The 19,513-nt window shown below is 37.2% G+C and overlaps 1 protein-coding gene across 2 annotated transcripts in view; it reads right to left on the bottom strand.

The window, feature by feature from the left end:
- The window catches only part of PIGU (phosphatidylinositol glycan anchor biosynthesis class U), a 121,619-nt gene that overhangs the window by 66,394 nt on the left and 35,712 nt on the right, over positions 1 to 19,513 (bottom strand). For both annotated transcript variants that reach the window (XM_026009858.1, XM_026009857.2), the window contains exon 2: positions 11,861 to 11,925. In XM_026009858.1, coding sequence (XP_025865643.1) covers positions 11,861 to 11,925 — 65 coding nt within the window. The remainder of the gene's footprint in view (positions 1 to 11,860; positions 11,926 to 19,513) is intronic.

Raw genomic sequence — 19,513 nt, 5'->3', positions numbered from 1 at the left:
TACTGTATAATTTCCAATTATTTTAAGTTTTCTTTTTATATTTTTATAATTTATTTCTAGCTTAATTCTACTGTGGTCTTAGGAAATACTCTATCATTTCAATAATTTAAAATGTGTTGTGACTTGCTTTATGGTCCATTATATGGTCAATATTGGTAAATATTCCATGTACACTGGAAAAGAATGTGCATACTAATACTTCTGGGTGCAGCATTCTATACATAACACTTAGGTTAAGTATGTTAATAATTTGTTCAAATCTTCTATATCCTTACTGATTTCTTTTGTCTGTTAGTTGTATCAGGTGATTGACAGAAGTATATTAAAAATCTCCATGACTGGATTTGTCTACTTCTCTTTTTAGTTATGTCATTTCTGTCTTATATATTTTGAAGCTATGTAGTTAGATATATTTACATGTAGAATTACTGTATCTTCTGGGTAAACCCTTATATTTATCATTATAAAATAATCCTCTTTACCTCTCATAATGTTTACTGCCTTAAAGTCTTCTTTTTCCGATGTCTGTATATCTACATCAGCTTCTTTGGGTTAATGTTTGCTCGATATATCTTTTCCTATATGTTTACACTCTACTTTTTTGTATGTCCTCATATATATGTTTCTTAAAAGCAGCAAATAATTATTTTCTTTAATCTGACAACTGTTATCTTTTAGTTTTTTTAGTCTATTTACATTTAATATAATTACTGATGTATTTGTGTTTACCATCTTACTATTTTCCATTTGTCCCATTTTCTTTTTCTTGCTTGCTTCTGCATTATTTTTTATTATTCCATTTTCTCCTCTATTAGCTTATTGGTTATACACTTAGCTACCATTCTTTCAGTGATTAACCCACAAATTATGGAATAGGTCTTTAACTTTAATTAGTATGTAATATAAATGACTACTTTTACTACCTTCTAGATCATATAAGGATCTTTGAATACCTTAAATCCATATAGCTACTCTCAACCTTTTCTGCTACTGGTGCTATAGCTTTAATTCTACATGTATTTTAAACCCATAAAGCATTATTATTGTTTTATACAGCCAATATTTATTTAGATTTACCCACATATCTACCTTTTTCACTGTTACTTATTCCTTCTTATATTCCAAGATGCTGTTGAAGACCATAATCCTGCCTTTTTATAATTTTTTAAATGCTGGAAACAAATTCTATCAGTTTTTATTTGCTTGCAAATGTCTTTACCTTCATCTCTGAGAGATAATGTCTCCTTTGGCTGCTTGAAATTTGTCCTTGATTTTGAGCAGTTTTGTTAAAATGTATGTTTTTCTTTGAATTTATCCTGCTTGGGTTTATAAAGCTTCTTGAATTGAAATATTTCATACATTTTGAAAAACTTTTCCACTACTAATCTCTTCCAATATTGTTTCTGTCTCATTTTGTCTCTTCTCCCATGGAGCTCCATTTATATGTATGCTAAACCTTTTTACTATATCTCATAGATCTCTTTTTTTTCTGTTTTCTATCCTTTTCTCTCCAAGCTTTAGTCTAGGTATTTTATATAGATCTATCTTCCAGATCACAAATCCTCCTTTAGCTTTGTTTAATCTGTTAAATTTGCCTATTGCATTCTTAATTTGCTATTATGCTTCCCAGTTCTAGAATTTCCATTTGATTCATTATATTATATTCCAGTTCCCAGAGATAAATTCTCTACCTTGGACTTATTTTTTGTGCATGTTAATCACTGGCCATTGTTATTTTAGAGTCCAAGTTTGATAACTCCAGTATCTGAATTACCTGTGAATCTTTAGTGCCTATTTTTTTCTGTCCCTATGCTTGGTAACTTTTTTTTTTTTTTGGTAACTTTTGAATGAATGATGGACATTGTAGAGGTCCTATATGAGGTGTTTTCCTCCAGAAAGGATTTCTTCAAACTTCTGGCAAGCAATTAAAACAGAATTGCATCACCTTAATCTAATTAGAGTTAGCAAATTAAGCTGAATTTAGTTTTTGTTAAGACTAGTCTATATGTGATCTACCCTTATTCCTCCATTCAGTGTAGTCCTTCGGAGGACCCAACTGGAAGCCAAGACCTGGGCACCTGGGTGGCTCAGTGGCTGAGCATCTGCCTTTGGCTCAGGTCGTGATCCCAGGGTCCTGGGATCGAGTCCCACATCAGGCTCCCCACAGGGAGCCTGCTTCCGTGGGGAGCCTGCTTTTCCCTCTGCCTATGTCTCTGCCCCTCTCTCTCTGTCTCTCATGAATAAAGAAATAAAATCTTAGAAGAAGAAGGAGGAGGAGGAGGAGAAGGAGGAAGAAGAAGGAAGGGGAGGAGGAGGAGGAGGAAGAGGAGGAGAAACAGAAGAAGCAGCAGCCACCACCGCTGCCAAACCTTTACCAGAGCCCTGCCACTTTGGTTGGCCACGCACTTGAATTTGTAGTTCTCTAGCACTGTGAGACTGACAATAGCTCTGCTTAGTTCCTTAGCCTCTTAACCATCAATTTCCGTTCTTTCTCTGCTCTCAGCCTGTGGCACTTACATATTGATAAATGCATTAAGGAGAAAGCAGTACAGACTCTCAGTCTCACATTTGGTACCTTCCTCTCTAGGATCTCAGTCCCTCAATCCTGGCTATCTTGATACTTTCCAATACCATAAAACAGAGCAGGAGAGGCTTACTGAGATAGGCCAGTTCACCAATCTACCAGAACCAGAATAGTACATGACTTGGTTTTAGTGAGCCCTTGCTGGTGACTCAGGAGCACCTCTGACAACCACATGCAAAAATGTGTCCTATAATATTGCAAAGATCACTATAGGCTTTTTAGGGACAGCAAGCTAGTGTGGTAGAAAGAACAAGGATTTGGGATCAAACTCAGGTTTAAAGCAAGATTCCATGTCTTTTCTCTCTCTAAGCCTTAGAGTCCTCATTTATAAAATAAGAATATGACCTATTTCACAAAGTTCTTGGGAGGAGTAAGTGGTAATGGGCACAAAGTGTTTAGCACAGTGTCCAACACACATACAGTAAACGTCAGTATGTTAGCTGTCTGAGATCAACTTATTACCTCCTGTTTTCTTTTCTTTTTTTTTTTAAGGATTTAATTTATTTATTCATGAGAGACAGAGAGAGAGAGAGAGAGAGAGGCAGAGACCCAGGCAGAGGGAGAAGCAGGCTCCAAGCAGGGAGCCCGACGTGGGACTTGATCCTGGGTCTCCAGGATCAGGCCCTGGGCTGAAGGTGGCGCTAAACCACGGAGCCACCCAGGCTGCCCCAACCTCCTGTTTTCAGAAACAAAAACAAAAACAAAAACAAAGGCATCAACTTTGCCTTTCAAAGTTCTAAAAGAATTAAACTTTTTATAACTATCTACTAATGGATTCTTTTTGCATTTATTTTTGTTAGTAAGAAGTAGTAACTTGATATTTAGATTACCAATAACCTGCTTTCAAAGTGTTTTGATGCTTTAGATAGTTTAGAATGGGACGAAATAGGTCTCCGAAATTACAAAACAAATAGTTCTCAAAAAGCCTATCAGCAAATAGGCTGGTTTCCATAATGAGCTAACGGTACATAGTAGTTAGTTTAATTATATATATTATTATAGAGAAGTATACAGTCAATATAATTTGTCTTCATGCTGTTTCCATGTCAGTGACCATTCCCAATCAGGGTAGAGTAAATATGAATGAACTCACAATTTTACAATCAGTACTTGGCTAACCACAGAAAATAGAAACATCTGCCGAAGGTAGTCATAGAATCTAACATGGTTGCCAAATTCTCTTTTTCTCTGTGCAGATTTTTCTTCTCCACTTTTACATTTTCCTAAGAACTAGATAATAAAACTGCCTGTAGACTAGAAAAGAAAAAAAAAAAGCAAAGCAACGATGAACTTTATCTTCCAAAGTGTTCTTTTCACTTGGTTTGACATAATTTTATTTATGTTTTATTACTTAAAGAAACTGTATTGAAATATAGATATCTCTATATTTATGAACACTGAGCTTACAGGAAAATTAACTCATAATCAGGAAAGAAGCAAGGGACTCTGACTTTGAGGTCATCCCCATTATGTTTGGTGTAAGCAATTGTTCAGTGGTAAAGGGGTTATTTTACACAAGTATAGAGTTAACAAGGCTTCTTGTAGTTAGAAATTATTATCTCATACCATTATCCCCTCTTATTTACACTTAAAAACACCCAACCATATACTGGTGAGGAGTAAGAATGCATTTTCTCACAGAAACATTTTAAATAATGGTTATATGATTATGACTAGATATGGCTCTTCCATTCATTTGTTTGACATATTTTTTCTGAAAAGGACTATTTCACATCTTGCCCTATCCTCAACCTTCAGCTTTCCTCCCCACTTGTCACTTCCAAATGACAACCTCATTTCTTATTTTACTGAGAAAAGCAATTAAATGAGAACCACCTTATTTTCCCACTATCCAGTTAACCAACTTCCTGTATCTATATCTATATTCCCTATCTATCACCCATTAACAATGAACAAACTTCCTTTCCTCTTAGCTGAAGTCAAATCCTCCCCTTATGAATTGTATCCCTTTTCTTCTTGCCTCCTCAAAGATACTGCTCATTCAATTATCCTTTCTTACAACATCAATTCTCTATCCACAGGATTATTCCCATCAGCAACTAAATATGCAGATTCTCTTGGTTTTTTGGTATTTTATTTTCTTAAATTTTGATAGTTTTTACGTTATTTCTTTTTTTAAATATTCTATTTAAATTAAACTTAGCTAATACATCATGTATTATTAGTTTCAGGGGTAGAATTTAGTGATCCACAAGTTGCAGTGCTCATTACATCAAGTGCCCTCCTTAATGCCCATCACCCAATTACTCCATCTCTCTAACCACCACCCTTCCAGGAACCCTCAGTTTGTTTCCTATACTTGAGTCTCTTATGATTTGTCCCCCTCTGTTTTTATTTTTCTTCCTGTTTTTTAAGTAGGCTCTAAAAAACAGAGCCTACTGACTGAGCTAGCCAGGTTCTCCCACGTAAGTTTTTTTCATTAAAGTGTAGTTGACACAGTGTTACATTAGTTTCAGGTGTACAACACAGTGATTCAACAAGTTTATACATTATGCTATGTTTCCCCCAAGTGTGGCTATCACGTCACCATACAATGCTACTACAATACCACTGACTATATTTCCTATGCTGTACCTTTTATTCCTTAACTGAAAGCCTGTATCTCCCACTCCCTTTCACCTATTTTGTCCACCTCCACACCCCCTTCCACTCTGGTAACTATCAGTTTGTTCTCTGTATTTATGAGTCTGTTTCTCCTTTCTGTTTGCTTATTCACTTGTTATTCTATCTATCTATCTATCTATCTATCTATCTATCTATCTATCTATCTATCTATCTATCTAAAGCAGGCTTTCTATTTATTTATTTAAAGTAGGCTCCATGCCAACCATGGAGCCCAACTTCAAGCTTGAACTCACGATCAAGAGTCACTTAACCAACTGAGCAACCTAGGCGCCCCCTGCTTTGTTTTTTTGGATTCCACATATAAGTGAAAACATATGATATTTGTCTTTCTCTGCCTGACTTATTTCACTTAGCACAATGCCCTCTAGGTCCATCCATGTTGTTGCAAATACCAAGATCTCATTCTTTTTTAATGGCTGAATAATATTCCACTGTGTGTGTATGTATGGGTAGGTTTGAGTGTGCACATGTCCATTTAACTATCCCTGGACACTTGGGTTGCTTCCCTATCATGGCTATGCTGTGATAAATATAGGGCAGATTCTCTTTTTTTTTTTTTTTTTTCAGATTCTCATATTTAAAACGTCTTTCCAGGGTTCCTAGGTGGCTCAGTCGGTTGGCTGCCTGCCTCTGGTTCAGGTCATGATCTTGGGGCCCTGGGATTCAGCCCCAAGTAGGGCTTCCTACTGGGAGGTCTGCTTCTTCCTCTCCCTCTGCCCCTCCCCTCACTGCTCATGTGCTCTCTTTCTCAAATAAATAAATAAAATCTTTTAAAAAAATAATAAAAAATAAAATGTCTTTCCTATACATCTGCCTTCAGCTACTATACCATTTCCTTGATCTTCCTTTAGAGCCAAACTCCTCATAAAGGTTGTCTATTCTCTGTCTTATCAAAACGGAGAAGTCCAAGATATAATCCACAGGGTCTTTTATAACCTAATCTAGGAAATGACATACCATCATTTCTGCCATATTTTACTGGTCACATGAGCCAACTCTGGTACTATGTAAAAGAGGACTACAAGTGTGAATACCAGGAGTTAGAAATTTTTGGGAGCCATCATGGAAGCTGGCTATCACACCAGATGATCACAATAAGCCCATTTTCAAGTATCATCTATAGACTGACAGATCCCAATTTTATATCTCCAGCCTGAACCTCTCAAGTTTCACATTTGTATAGCCAATTGGCTTAACATCATCATTTGGATGTCTTTATACTTAATATGGTGAAATCTGAACTCTTATTTCCCACCCCATTAAAACCTGCTCCTCCCTCAGTATGCCTCATCTCACTAAATAATATCACCATTCACTCAGTTGTTCAGGACAAGAATGTACTATCTTTGAATCATATCTTTGAATTCTCTCTTGCTTTCATATCTCATATAAAATCTATTAATAGGTCTAATTCGAAAAATATGACTAAAATCTAATTACTTTTTAAAAATATTTTATTTATTCATTAGAGACACAGAGAGAGGCAGAGACATAGGCAGAGGGAGAAGCAGGCTCCATGCAGGGAGCCTGATATGGGACTTGATCCCAGGACTCCAGGATCACACCCTGAGCCGAAGGCAGACACCCAACCACTGAGCCACCCAGGCATCCCTCTAATTACTTTTTAATTTTATTTTTAATTGTTTTTATAACTATAAGTTTATTTATTTATTCATGAGAGACAGAGAGAGAGGCAGAAACACAGGCAGAGGGAGAAGCAGGCTCCCTGCAGGGAGCCCGATGTGGGATTCATCCCAGGACCCCAGGGTCACGCCCTGGGCCAAAGGCGGTGCTAAACTGCTGAGCCACCCCGGCTACCCTAAGTACTTTTTTAAAGAGTCTAATCACTTTTCATCATCTTTGTTGTTACCACACTGTTACAAGCCACCATCATCTTGCTTAGACTACTGCCTAAGCATCCATCCTAATCTTTTTCCCTGCTTTACCTCTTGCCCCTACAGTCAATTCCCCTCACAGTATCCACAGCAGTGTTTCTTTTTTCTTTTTCTTTTTTTTTTTTTAATTTTTATTTACTTATGATAGGCACACAGTGAGAGAGAGAGAGGCAGAGACACAGGCAGACGGAGAAGCAGGCTCCATGCACCAGGGGCCCGACGTGGGATTCGATCCCGGATCTCCAGGATCGCGCCCTGGGCCAAAGGCAGGCACTAAACCGCTGCGCCACCCAGGGATCCCCACAGCAGTGTTTCTTAAATGTAAAATAAATATAATCACTTCTCTCCTGGTTTAAAAGTCTCCATTTTCTCAGCATAGTAAAAACAAAATCCAGTTGCTACTGTGGGCCACCAGGGCTGGTAAAGGATCTCAAGATGGCTGAGCAAAAACTTGTTCTAACAGTCATTTAGGGGCACCTGGCTGGCTCAATTGGTAAAACATGCGACTCCTGATCTTGAGGTTATGAGCTCAAGTCCCATGCTGGATGTATGGATGCAGAGACTACTTAAAATCTTTTAAATCAATCAATCAATTAATAAAAATAAAAATGAAAGGCATTTACTGAGTAATCCTTAGGGAGATCATAACCCAAGACCAAAAGACCACTGTTAACTTCCTAAAGTCCTGGAATGAGACCCTTACCACCAAGCTGGCTACTCTACCTAAGAATCTACCTGCTATCAATTAGACTTACACATGGCCAGTGTGGTAAAGGCTGGCTTGGCAAATGACTTTGAGAAGTTAAATGATCTTCCTATTCCAGGATGCTGACGAAAAAAGATGTAAAAAGTTGTGCTGAGTTTTGGTCTCTCTTCAGGAATGAGGAATATGATAGAGCTGGAGAAGATGAAGAACATAATTCCATTTGATCAAATGACCATTGAGGATTTGAACAAAGTCTTCCTAGAAACTAAATCAGACAAGAAGTATCCTAACTGGGCTCACCAGCCAATTGAGAATTTATAAACTTGAGTCTGGGAAGAAGCTCTCACCTTCATATTATAAATTCTAGACATTAAAAATAATTATATTAAAAATAGATAATCTGAACTACCATGTCTATAAAAACTGCTACATAATCTGACTCCTAACTTCTCACAACTTGTCTTTAATATTTTCCTCTTTGCTCATTCTGCCTTAGCAACACTTGCCTTCTTCTCACAAATGCCAACCACATTCCCAAATTAGGGAAGTCATCATATATGGCTTGTTAACTTCATTTAGATCACTTATTCAAATTTCACTTCCTTGGCGTGTCTTCCTTGAACACACTATAAAATACGGACACATACATGACCATCACTTTTTATCCCTGTACTCAGTTTTATTTTTCTACATGTACTTATTTATGATTTAACTGAAATCCCACTTTTTTTTTCTTTTTTTGGATTTTATTTACTTATTCATGAGAGACAGAGAGAGAGAGAGAGAGACAGGAAGAGGGAGAAGCAGGCTCCATGCAGGGAGCCCAATATGGGACTGGATCCCAGGTCTCCAGGATCGGGCCCCGGGCTGAAGGCGGCACTAAATCCCTGAGCCACCCGGGCTGCCCCCACTTTTTCTTAACTTCAGGCTTATAGAAGTATAATGAGTATAAAATAAACTGCACATATTTAAAGTACACAATTTGATAAGTTTTGACTTATGTATACACTCATGAAGTCAACCAAGATATTGAATATATATCCTCGTTCCCAAATGTTTATCAATTTTATTGTTCATCTCAAAGAACTAATTGTGTTTCAGTGTTTTTTGCTATTGTGTTCATTTTGTTTGTTTCCACTCAGATCTTATTTCTTTTATTCTGCTTAGTTTGAGGTAAATTTATCTTCTTTTTCTAGTTTCTTAAGGTAGAAATGGGGGTAATCAATTTGAGACCTTTCTTCTTTTCCAATAGAGGCATTTAGCACTATACATTTTCCTCAAGTACTGCTTAGTGACATCCCACATATTTTGATTGGTGTTTTCTTTTCTTTTTTTTTTTTTTTTTTATTGGTGTGTTTTCATTTTCATTCAGTTCAATATACTAATTTCCCTTCTGATTTCTTCTTTGATCCATGGGTTATTGAGGAGCATGTTACTTAGTTTCCAAATAATTGGGGATTTTTCAGACATCTTCCTGGTATTAATTTTTTATTTAATTCCATGAGGTCAGAGAATATACTTTGTATGATTTTAATCCTTTTAAATTCATTGGGCCTTGTTTTATGACCCAGAATATGGTCTATCTTGTACATGTTCCATGTACACTTGAAAAGATTATGTATTTTGCTATTGTTGAATAGAATATTCTATAAATGTCAACGAGGTCAAGTTGGTTGACATCCTATTCAAGGCTTCCACATCCTTGTTGATTTTCTGTCTGCTTATCATATTAATCCTTGAGAGAGGGATATTGAAATCTCTGACTATAATTGTGGATTCATCTATTTCTCCTGCGGTTCTGTCAATCTTTATGTATTCTGAAACTCTGATATCAGGTGCATAAACATTAGGATTGTTATGTTCTCTTGATGAATTGAATAATATTATGAAATAACCATCTTTATGGTGATATTCTTTGCTCTGAAATCTGTTTCCTTTTTACTATTTACTATTTGTTGCTCTCAGAAATAAATACCATGAGGCCAAGGACTGTGTCTTGTTTTGTATCCCTAGCATCTAGCAGGGTAGCTGGCATTGGGTATGTAGTTAACAAAACTTTATTAAAAGAGAGAAGAAAGGGAGGGATTGGAATACATATATGGGTGTAGAGTCAGGCACTAGGAATACTGAGTGAAAAGTTGCCAGTACTTGTTCTGAGGAATATATGTCATGATATGTAAAACAAGTATTGAGGCAATTTCAAGAGTAATATATGAACCACTAAAAGTATAAGCACAAGATGCTCTGGAAGATGTTCAGGAAGAACAACTAATCAGTCTAGGTGATGAGGAATGGCTTCTAGAAGGAGGTAAAATCTAAGTTAATATCTAAATAATAGAGCCAATCACAAAAAGAGGGAAAAATAGCCCTCCATAAAGGGACAACAAAATGAGCAAAAACACATAGGTAAGAGAGATTATAGTATTGGGGCATAATGGAAATATGTGAGAACTCTCTCAAGGGGTTCCTATTCTGTCTAGAAAACATACTGCCCAACAACTACTGCACACCAAGCCCTCATGGCTAGTGGACTATGCTTTCATATGCCCACACACATCTGTTCCCAATAACTGAATTGTGTGCTTATTAAGAGTCTTAAATTGTCCCTGTTTCTGCTAGCAGTTCTTATTATTGTGGTTCAATTAGATAGTAATACAAAACTAATGAAATAAGAATGCAAAAGCTAGTTGTTATCTTCATGAGAACCAGGCTGAATGCTTTCAGAAAACTAGACAGAAGAAAAAAAAAAAAAAAAAAAAGAAAAGAAAGAAAAAAGTTGTTCTCAAAGTAGGTGTGAGGGAGACAATTGTAAAAATGAGGGGTTAAATAAATAAATAAATAATGAGGGGTTAAGAATTCAAATTAGAAGACTTCTACTTTAAAACGATATAGCTAATAGTAATGAGGAGGGGAAAAATTTTTAAAAAACGTAATGGGGAAGGGAGAGTGGAAAGAAATGTGGTTAGGGCAGCCCTGATGGCCCAGCAGTTTAGTGCCGCCTTGAGCCCAAGGTGTGATCCTGGAGACCTGGGATCGAGTCCCACGGGCCTCCCTGCATGGAGCCTCCTTCTCCCTCTGCCTATGTCTCTGCCTCTTTCTCTCTCTTTCTCTGTGTCTGTCATGAATAAATACATAAAATATTAAAAAAAAAAAAAAAGAAAGAAAGAAATGTGGTTAATGTAAGCAGGACCCACAGGGCTTTGTATGCCACTGTCTGGTTTTTATCTTGGATTCAGTGGTGAGCAAAGGTACTAAGCAGGACACTAACAACATTCAGATTCACATTTCAGAAAGATGACTCTGGCTGCAGAATAAAAAGTAAAGGCGCAAGACTGAATGGAGAAAGCCTTGTCAAGAAGCTGTTGCAGGAACCCAAGCAAGAGATAATGGTGACCTAAGAATGATTTACTGTTTTAAGAACTAATGTTATGGGTTAAATAGGTTCTTGTGGACTTTCTAAGAAACCAGCATTGTTGGGCAGCCTGGGTGGCTCAGTGGTTTAGCGCCGCCTTCAGCCCAGGGTGTGATCCCGGAGACCCGGTATCGAGTCCCAAGTCAGGCTCTCTGCATAGAGCCGGCTTTTCCCTCTGCCTGTGTCTCTGCCCCTCTCTGTCTCTTTGTGTCTCATGAATAAATAAATAAAATCTTTAAAAAAAAATAAAAGAAAAAAACCAGCACTGCTGACACAGTTTTCATGAGAAAGCATGTTCCAAAAAAAAACAATTACATGACAATTAGCGTACAACGTATTTGTGAACTGGGAACTTTTTACAATTTATTTGCCAATAAAAATGGTAACTTATACAGAAGTCTCATCTGCTTTCCCAAATTACAATCTTAATCTGGATCAGTTCCACTGCAATTGTGAAATCTCCTTCCTATGCAGAGGACATCTAAAAAAGGTCTGTTTCTAAACATGATTTTCAAAAATAGATCTTTTCAAATATTTGTACAAAACAGAGGTTAGACTTTGGTATTTGTGACTATAAACTACTCTTAGTACTCAGAAAAGAAAACAAGAACACTTACTTCATGAAATACTGCTCCAGAATACGGAGACACTCCCAAGTCCAACAGTGAGAGGCCTTCAACCACTGAAAAGTAAAAACATCCAAGTTCACTCTTACTTCAGAGACATATGCAGATGGCCAAAGACCAAAGAGTTAGATACTCCCAGGAACAAGAAGGGCCTCACGGTATGTCCAACCCCCTTTACCTCATTCCCAGCAAGTGGCTGTAAACCTTGAACACTTCAGATGATGTGGAACTTTTTTCCATAAAGAGCATTCCTTTCCACTGTGGGGCAACTCTCAGGAGAAAGTTTTACGTTAAACTATGACCTTTCTCTGATTTCCTTGTAATTTCTACCTACTCTAAAAAGTGTTCCCTTTATGTATACTTTGCTCTATTCCCCAAAATATGACGACAAATTAGAAGCTGGTGAGAAATGCTGTTCCTAGTGTGGGGAAATGGGCACTTTTATGTGCTGCATATTTGACTGACGTGTATTAACTTTTCTACATGGAAATATGTACTTTTAAAGTATATGTCTTTTGACACTGAAATGATTGTTCTTACAACAATTTATCCTAGGGAAATAACTATGTTTATTACAGTGCTCAGAAGACTGAAAAATAAAAAATAATCCCAATTTCCATTAATAGAGATTTACCTAGATAAATTATGATATGTATACATGTGTATGTATAGATACCTAGATAGAAACACTTTATAGTTAAAAATCATACTGTGATATAAATAACTGAATAAATAGATAAGTGGAAGAGAAAAGAAAGCTCTTTCTTACAGAGAATGATAAATATCAAATGTAGAAGGAAAGATGGAAATAGAAAATCACCAGTTGGCAGACCCCACAGTAATAATATTGAAAGACAAGATTGTCAGGGATACTAAAATCAGTGAGTAAAAATATGAGAAACCATATTTGCAAGGGGAAAATAATTTTACGTGGACAAACTTGGCATTCACTACTTTAATTGTGTGACCACAGTTAACATCACCAGCAATACATTGAACAGTTCACACTATCAACATCAAGTACTTCCTGAAATGATTCACTGAGTAGGGAAAAAAACACTTCTGTGGTCCTTATGCCAAAAATGTGTATCCTTGCCAAAAAAGCATAACTTCAATCTAATCATGAGAAAACACCAGGCAAACCCAAATCAAGAGACAAAATAACCGGATAGTGCTCTTTAAAAGTACTAAGGGGCGCCTGAGTGGCTCAATTGGTTGAGTCTGACTCTTGATTTTGGCTCAGATCATGATCTCAGGGTCGTGGGATGGAGCCCCAGGTCTGGCTCTGTGCTCAGCAAGGAATCTGCTTGAGATCCTCTTTCCCTCCCCTCAATTTACTTATGCTCTCTAAAAGAAAGGAAGAGAAAAGAAAGAAAATATTAAGTCTGAGCAAGTATCCCAGATTGGAAGAGACTAAGGATACATAATAACTGAATGTAATGTGGGATCTTGGACTGAATCTTGGACCACAAAAATCTTGGATCACATTAGTGATACAACTGATAAAATTCTAATAATAGATATTAATACTGTATGAATGTTAATCTTCTGGTTTAGGTCAGTGTACTATGTGGGATGTTAACATTAGAAGACGCTGAGTGAAGGGTAAACAGGAATTCTTTGTACTATTTTTGCAACCTTTTGAAAATCTAAAATTATTTCAAAGTTAAGAGTTAAAATTAAAAGTTATATTACAGGGATCCCTGGGTGGCGCAGCGGTTTGGTGCCTGCCTTTGGCCCAGGGCGCGATCCTGGAAACCCCGGATCGAATCCCACGTCAGGCTCCCGGTGCATGGAGCCTGCTTCTCCCTCTGCCTGTATCTCTGCCTCTCTCTCTCTCTCTCTCTCTCTCTCTGTGACTATCATAAATAATAAAATAAAAATTAAAAAAAAAAAAAGTTATATTACAGATAATCATTTACTGAATGAAAGATGTCCGTGAAATATTCTTCAATGAAAAGCAGGACATAACACAGCATGTCAATATGATCGAATTTTATTTAAATATTTATAAGCCTTAATCCATTTAACTGAGAGAAAATGAATATATGTATTCAATGAGAATATCTCAAAATAAGCATAAAACTTAGATATTAAAAATTTTAATATAGGGCAGCCCCGGTGGCTCAGCATTTTAGCACTGCCTTCAGCCCAGGGCATGATCCTGGAGACCCGGGATCGAGTCCCACATTGGGCTCCCTGCATGGAGCCTCCTTCTCCCTCTGCCTGTGTCTCTGCCTCTCTCTGTTTGTCTCTCATGAATAAATAAATAAAATCTTTAAAAAAATGTTTTGTTTTGTTTTGTTTTTTAAATAGGGCAGCCCCTGTGGCCCAGCGGTTTAGTGCTGCCTTTAGCCCAGGGTGTAATCCTAGAGACCCGGGATCGAGTCCCACATTGGGCTCCCGGCGTGGAGCCTGCTTCTTCCTCTGCCTGTGTCTCTGCCTCTCTCTGTGTCTCTCATGAATAAATAAATAAAATCTTTTAAAAAAAAATTTAAAATCTAGTAACCATCTCTGCTGATAAGATTATAGAAAATATTTGGTTTCTTTTACCTTTTCTTCATTTTCTGAATCATTAGCAATGAGCATTAACTCATAATTACTAGAAAGAAACAGGAAAAATTTAAAAGACACTGAGTGAAGAGTAAGAAAAAATATGAAAGGGACAAACAGAAACTACAAAATGTATGAGCTTATATATGCCTACAATGTCTCAGAAGTACATGTAAGAAACTGGTCCCTCCAGGGAACACAAATGGGTGGTTAAAGGAAAGTGTGGAAAGATGCCTTTTAATCATATAGTCTTCTGTACCTTTGATTTTTGAAACCTGTGACTGAATTACCAATTCAAAGATACACAAAACAAAACCAAAGTTACAAAGCCCATTTGAAGAAAAAAAAAACTATATATTTATAATGAGTGGGTTTTAAATATGGCTTTAAACTTCATGGACCCACCCTAGAAAGAAACGTAGTTACACAGTTACACATACTGGCTGTAAAATAAAACAAATGCTATTGCTCAAGACAGCTATAACCCATCCGTATACGAGGACCAAAAAGAAACTTCCCCCAAGGAGCCACATAAAGAGGTTGCTGTGTAACACAATTATTAAACCCTTCACTAATAGCTTTACTGTAGACCCAAGGACATGATTCATCAGGCCACTTCACAGGGTAACTCCCCACTTAGCCAATAGCATCTGACCACAGAGCAGTAAAAGCAACTCAACAAAGGACCAAAAAGATGCTGTCCAGGGTCATCATCCTTCACTGGTTTAATCCAGAGGGAGATTCTTCAGTATGTAGCCAGAAGAACAAATTGTATACTTTCAGGCAGTTGTCCGAAACATAATTTCTCTCAGATATGCCTTTGCTACATATTGTACACCTATGAATTTGTTAATGTGTTCTCTGGCAAGTACCTGGAATATGGCTCTGCTATCTTCATGATTAAATATGATCTCATATTACTTAATAGATAATTGACCTGAGGGAAGAGTCAACCTCATGTAAAAAACATTAAAAAAAAAACCAAAACATTACCATTTACTACCACCATCTATAGCATTAAAAAGTATAGGAAGAGCATAAACTCAAAATATTTTCACTGGAATAAATTGATCTTTATGATAAACTTTTTATAATGCCCATATTTTGGTGCACAAGATTGAAAACTTTGGAATGGTCTACAGTACATTTGGGAACATCTGAGTTATAGAGTAACAAAACCCTCTAGAATATAAAAGTGAATCTACTCCATGTATAAAAGAATAATCAGGGGCCCCAAATTCTAACATATATAACAAGGTCCCAATAATGTTTTGCTGGAAACATTTTAAAATATGTTTCATAAAATGCCTGTATGGGAGAAAAAACAAAATACTCATTTAAAAAGAAAAAACCCAACAACACAAAGAATCCATAACTTTAAGCCATTCTTCTTCCTAGAGTACACCCCAAAATAACATCTGTGAAAAGTACACCAGAGAAATTAAATAAAATTTCTGATTCATGGAATTCTTTTCCAACAACTAAATTTTCAGAATAGTTAACTATAAAAACTAATTAATTATTGCCAATTATTCTAAAATATAAGTTTTTTTTTTCAGCTAAAGTATCTCAACTTTTTTTTTTTTTAAGATTTAAGTAATTTATTCATGAAAGACACCCAGAGAGAGGCAGAGACATAGGCAGAGGGAGAAGCAGGCTCCCTATGGGGAGCCCGATGTGGGACTCAATCCTAGGACCCTGGGATCACACCCTGAGCCGAAGGCAGACGCTCAACTACTGAGCCACCCACACGTCCCAAGTGTCTCAACTTCTTACGATTTTATTTTTAAGTAATCTCTATACCCAACATGGGGCTTGAACTTACAACCCCAAGATCAAGAGTCACATGCTCTACTGACTGAGCCAGCCAGGCACCCTAATAAAGTGTCTAAATTCTTAACTGATAAATTGAATGAAGCAAAAATTCTTATTTAGTTATCTTGATATATTTTTCCAATGGTTGATCATAAAAACATATCATTTAGCATAAGACATTGTCTTTAAGCTTCTCATATCAAGAAGCATATGCATTCAGCTTGTTCAAAAGAAGTAGTATCCTTATATTTCTAGTCCAGAAGGCCCAAGATAGTGTCATTCCCATAGCAATGAACACACCTAGCATCCAGATCTTGCTTTCTAAATAACATCCAATAAAAGAAGGCAGGGTTCCTTGGAGGAGTGGTTGATTTCAGGACTGGATAAGCCTAAAGAAAGCATCTTGTGGTTCCGGAAAGTGTCCCAATGGCCAAAGATGGAAAAATTTGAGCACCAAAATAAATATAGACAATAATCCAGAGAATAAAATAAATACCTATGAATCCATACAGATATAAAATGACTGAATAAATAAGGAAGAAGGGACAACTCTTCCTTACAGAAGAATCCCAATTCTAAATGAAGAGGGAATGAGGGAAATAGAAGAGTCAACATTAGAACACCATTGTAATAATTGGTGCAGGCAAATCAACCCACAAGTGCAAAAAGTAGTGGGCAAAAACTTAATGAGAAACAAGATATTTACAGAGCCCCTACATATATCCCCCAAATATTTATGAATTAAAAAAGGATAGCAACTTTACGATAGAGAAACAAGACAGGTACTATCATAACCAAAGGATTAAGCATAAATTACCAGTAATAAGATCTTTCAATAAGATATATACCCAATCCAATACATTGAGGATCACTTCACTTCAGTGGGATTCTTCTCCAAAATCCATAATCTCAATCTAACTATGAGAAAACATTAAACAAACTCAAACTGGGGAACTGGGGAACATTATACAAAATACCTGACCAGTATGTTTCAAAAGTGTCAAGGTCATAAAAGACAATGAAGAGCTGAGAAACTCTCAACCATGGGAGAAGAACGAGAAAACATAACAACTAAATGCAATATGGCATCCTGAATCAGATGCTAGAACAAAAAGGAACAATGGGATAAAAGGTAAACTCTGAACAACTACAGTTTGTTCAACAGTATTATAACAATGTTATTCTCTTAGTCTCCAAGACTGTACCTTGATTATGTAAGATGTAAACATTAAAGGAAGCCAGGTGAACAGTATATGGATCTCTCTGTACTCTCTTTGCAAATGTTTTGTAATTCTAAAATTATTTCAAGTAAAAATCTAAAAAAAAAAAAGGTAGTAGTATCCAGCGTCTGGATCCAGTGCCAACTTGCAGGAAATATAGAGGATGCAAGAACATGTTAACTGTACCATGAATCTACAATCAGTAAAATCCAAACTATAGGAAACTCTGCAGGTCAGTCTGGGTTCTTCAACAATAAGAAAAAGATGGGATGGACGGAGACCTTAAAGATTAAGGGAGACCTAAAACACATATAAAAACTTTTGTTTAGGGACGCCTGGGTGGCTCAGCGGTTGAGCATCTGCCTTTGACCCCAGTGCATGATCCTGGAGTCCGAGGATCGAGTCCCACATCAGGCTCCCTGCATGGAGCATGCTTCTCTCTCTGCCTATGTCTCTGCGTCTCTGTGCGTCTCTCATGAATAAATGAATAAAATCTTAAAAACAAACAAACAAAAAAAAACAACAACAACTTTTGTTTAGGGGCAAGACTAAACTGTACTGACTAGGGACACTCGAGCAATAAAACAAAAAGAATGCAAAGATGTCATGACTATAATATAAAACTCTGGATAATAGTTACTTAATGAAGGGGGTTAGGGGGCTGTGACTGAGATGGGGATACAGAACGGCTTTTGGATTAAGTGGCAAAGTTCTGATTCTTGATTTGGATGACTACAAAAGTGTTCACCTTATCATAATTCACTGAACAATACACTGTTGTGTGTGGCTTACTAATTCTCCCTTTTAACAATAAAGGTTTTGATTTCTTTTAAGATTTTATTTATTTATTCATGAGAGACACAGAAAGAGAGAGAGAGAGAGATCAGGCCCTGGGCTGACGGCAGCGCTAAACCACTGAGCTACCTGGGCTGCCCTGATTTTTTTTAAAGTAATGCTGTCAGAAGTGTTCTTCCTAACCCTGACCCTCATGGCTGCATTGGAGGTAGGTTTCTAAATAAGCGCTAATAGCCTGGGCTCTACCCTGAACCCAAGAAGCTAAGCCTATACTGATTCCTAACCACTAGGTCAAGGTTGAGGAAAAGACCAAATATGATTTTATAAAGTTCCAAAAGTGCGGATTCCTGGGTGGCTCAGCGGTTTAGCGCCTGCCTTCGGCCCAGGGTGTGATCTCCTGGGATCGAGTCCCATGTTGGGCTCCCTGCATGGAACCTGCTTCTCCCTCTGCATATGTCTATGCCTCTCTCTCTCTCTCTCTCTCTCTGTGACTATCATAAATAAATAAAAATTAAAAAAAATAAAAAGTAAAAAAAATAAAATGGGGTATTAACATATAGGGCTTGGGACGCCTGGGTGCCTCAGCAGTTTGGTGCCTGCCTTTGGCCCAGGGCATGGTCCTGGAGTCCCAGGATCGAGTCCCACATCGGGCTCCCTACATGGAGCCTGCTTCTCCCTCTGCCTGTGTCTCTGCCTCTCTGTGTGTGTCTTATGAATAAATAAAATCTTAAAAAAAAAAAATTAACATGTAGGGCCATTTACATCTTAGAGCCATTTTGGTGATTAAATTAGTTCTTAAACATATCTAAAATGCTTCAAACAGGGCCTGTTACATAGAAAGCATTACATCAGTGTTAGTTATTATTTTCACTGAACTAAGAAACACATGCTTGCATTTTGTCAAGCAAGAAATCTCTGTAAATTTTCGTTGGACTATCAAATAAACCAATAGTCTGTAGAAATGAGTGACATAGGAAAGAGGTCTTTCCTATTATAGCTATCTGTTATTTTTGCCACCCAGCATCAATTTCCCTCTTTTCTAGTAGCAGCACTGTGGTTTTCCTTTTTTTTTTTTTTAAGACTTATTTATTCATAGGAGACACAGACTGAGAAAGAAAGAAAGTCAGAGACACAGGCAGAGGGAGAAGCAAGCTCCATGCAGGGAGCCCGATGTGGGACCTGATGCTGGGACCCTGGGGCCACGCCCTGAGCCAAAGGCAGACACCCAACCACTGAGCCACCCACGTGTCCCTATATATTT

Source organism: Vulpes vulpes, chromosome 14, assembly GCF_048418805.1.
Source record: "Vulpes vulpes isolate BD-2025 chromosome 14, VulVul3, whole genome shotgun sequence".
Lineage (NCBI taxonomy): Eukaryota > Metazoa > Chordata > Mammalia > Carnivora > Canidae > Vulpes > Vulpes vulpes.
This window is presented reverse-complemented; position numbering and strand designations above follow the sequence as displayed.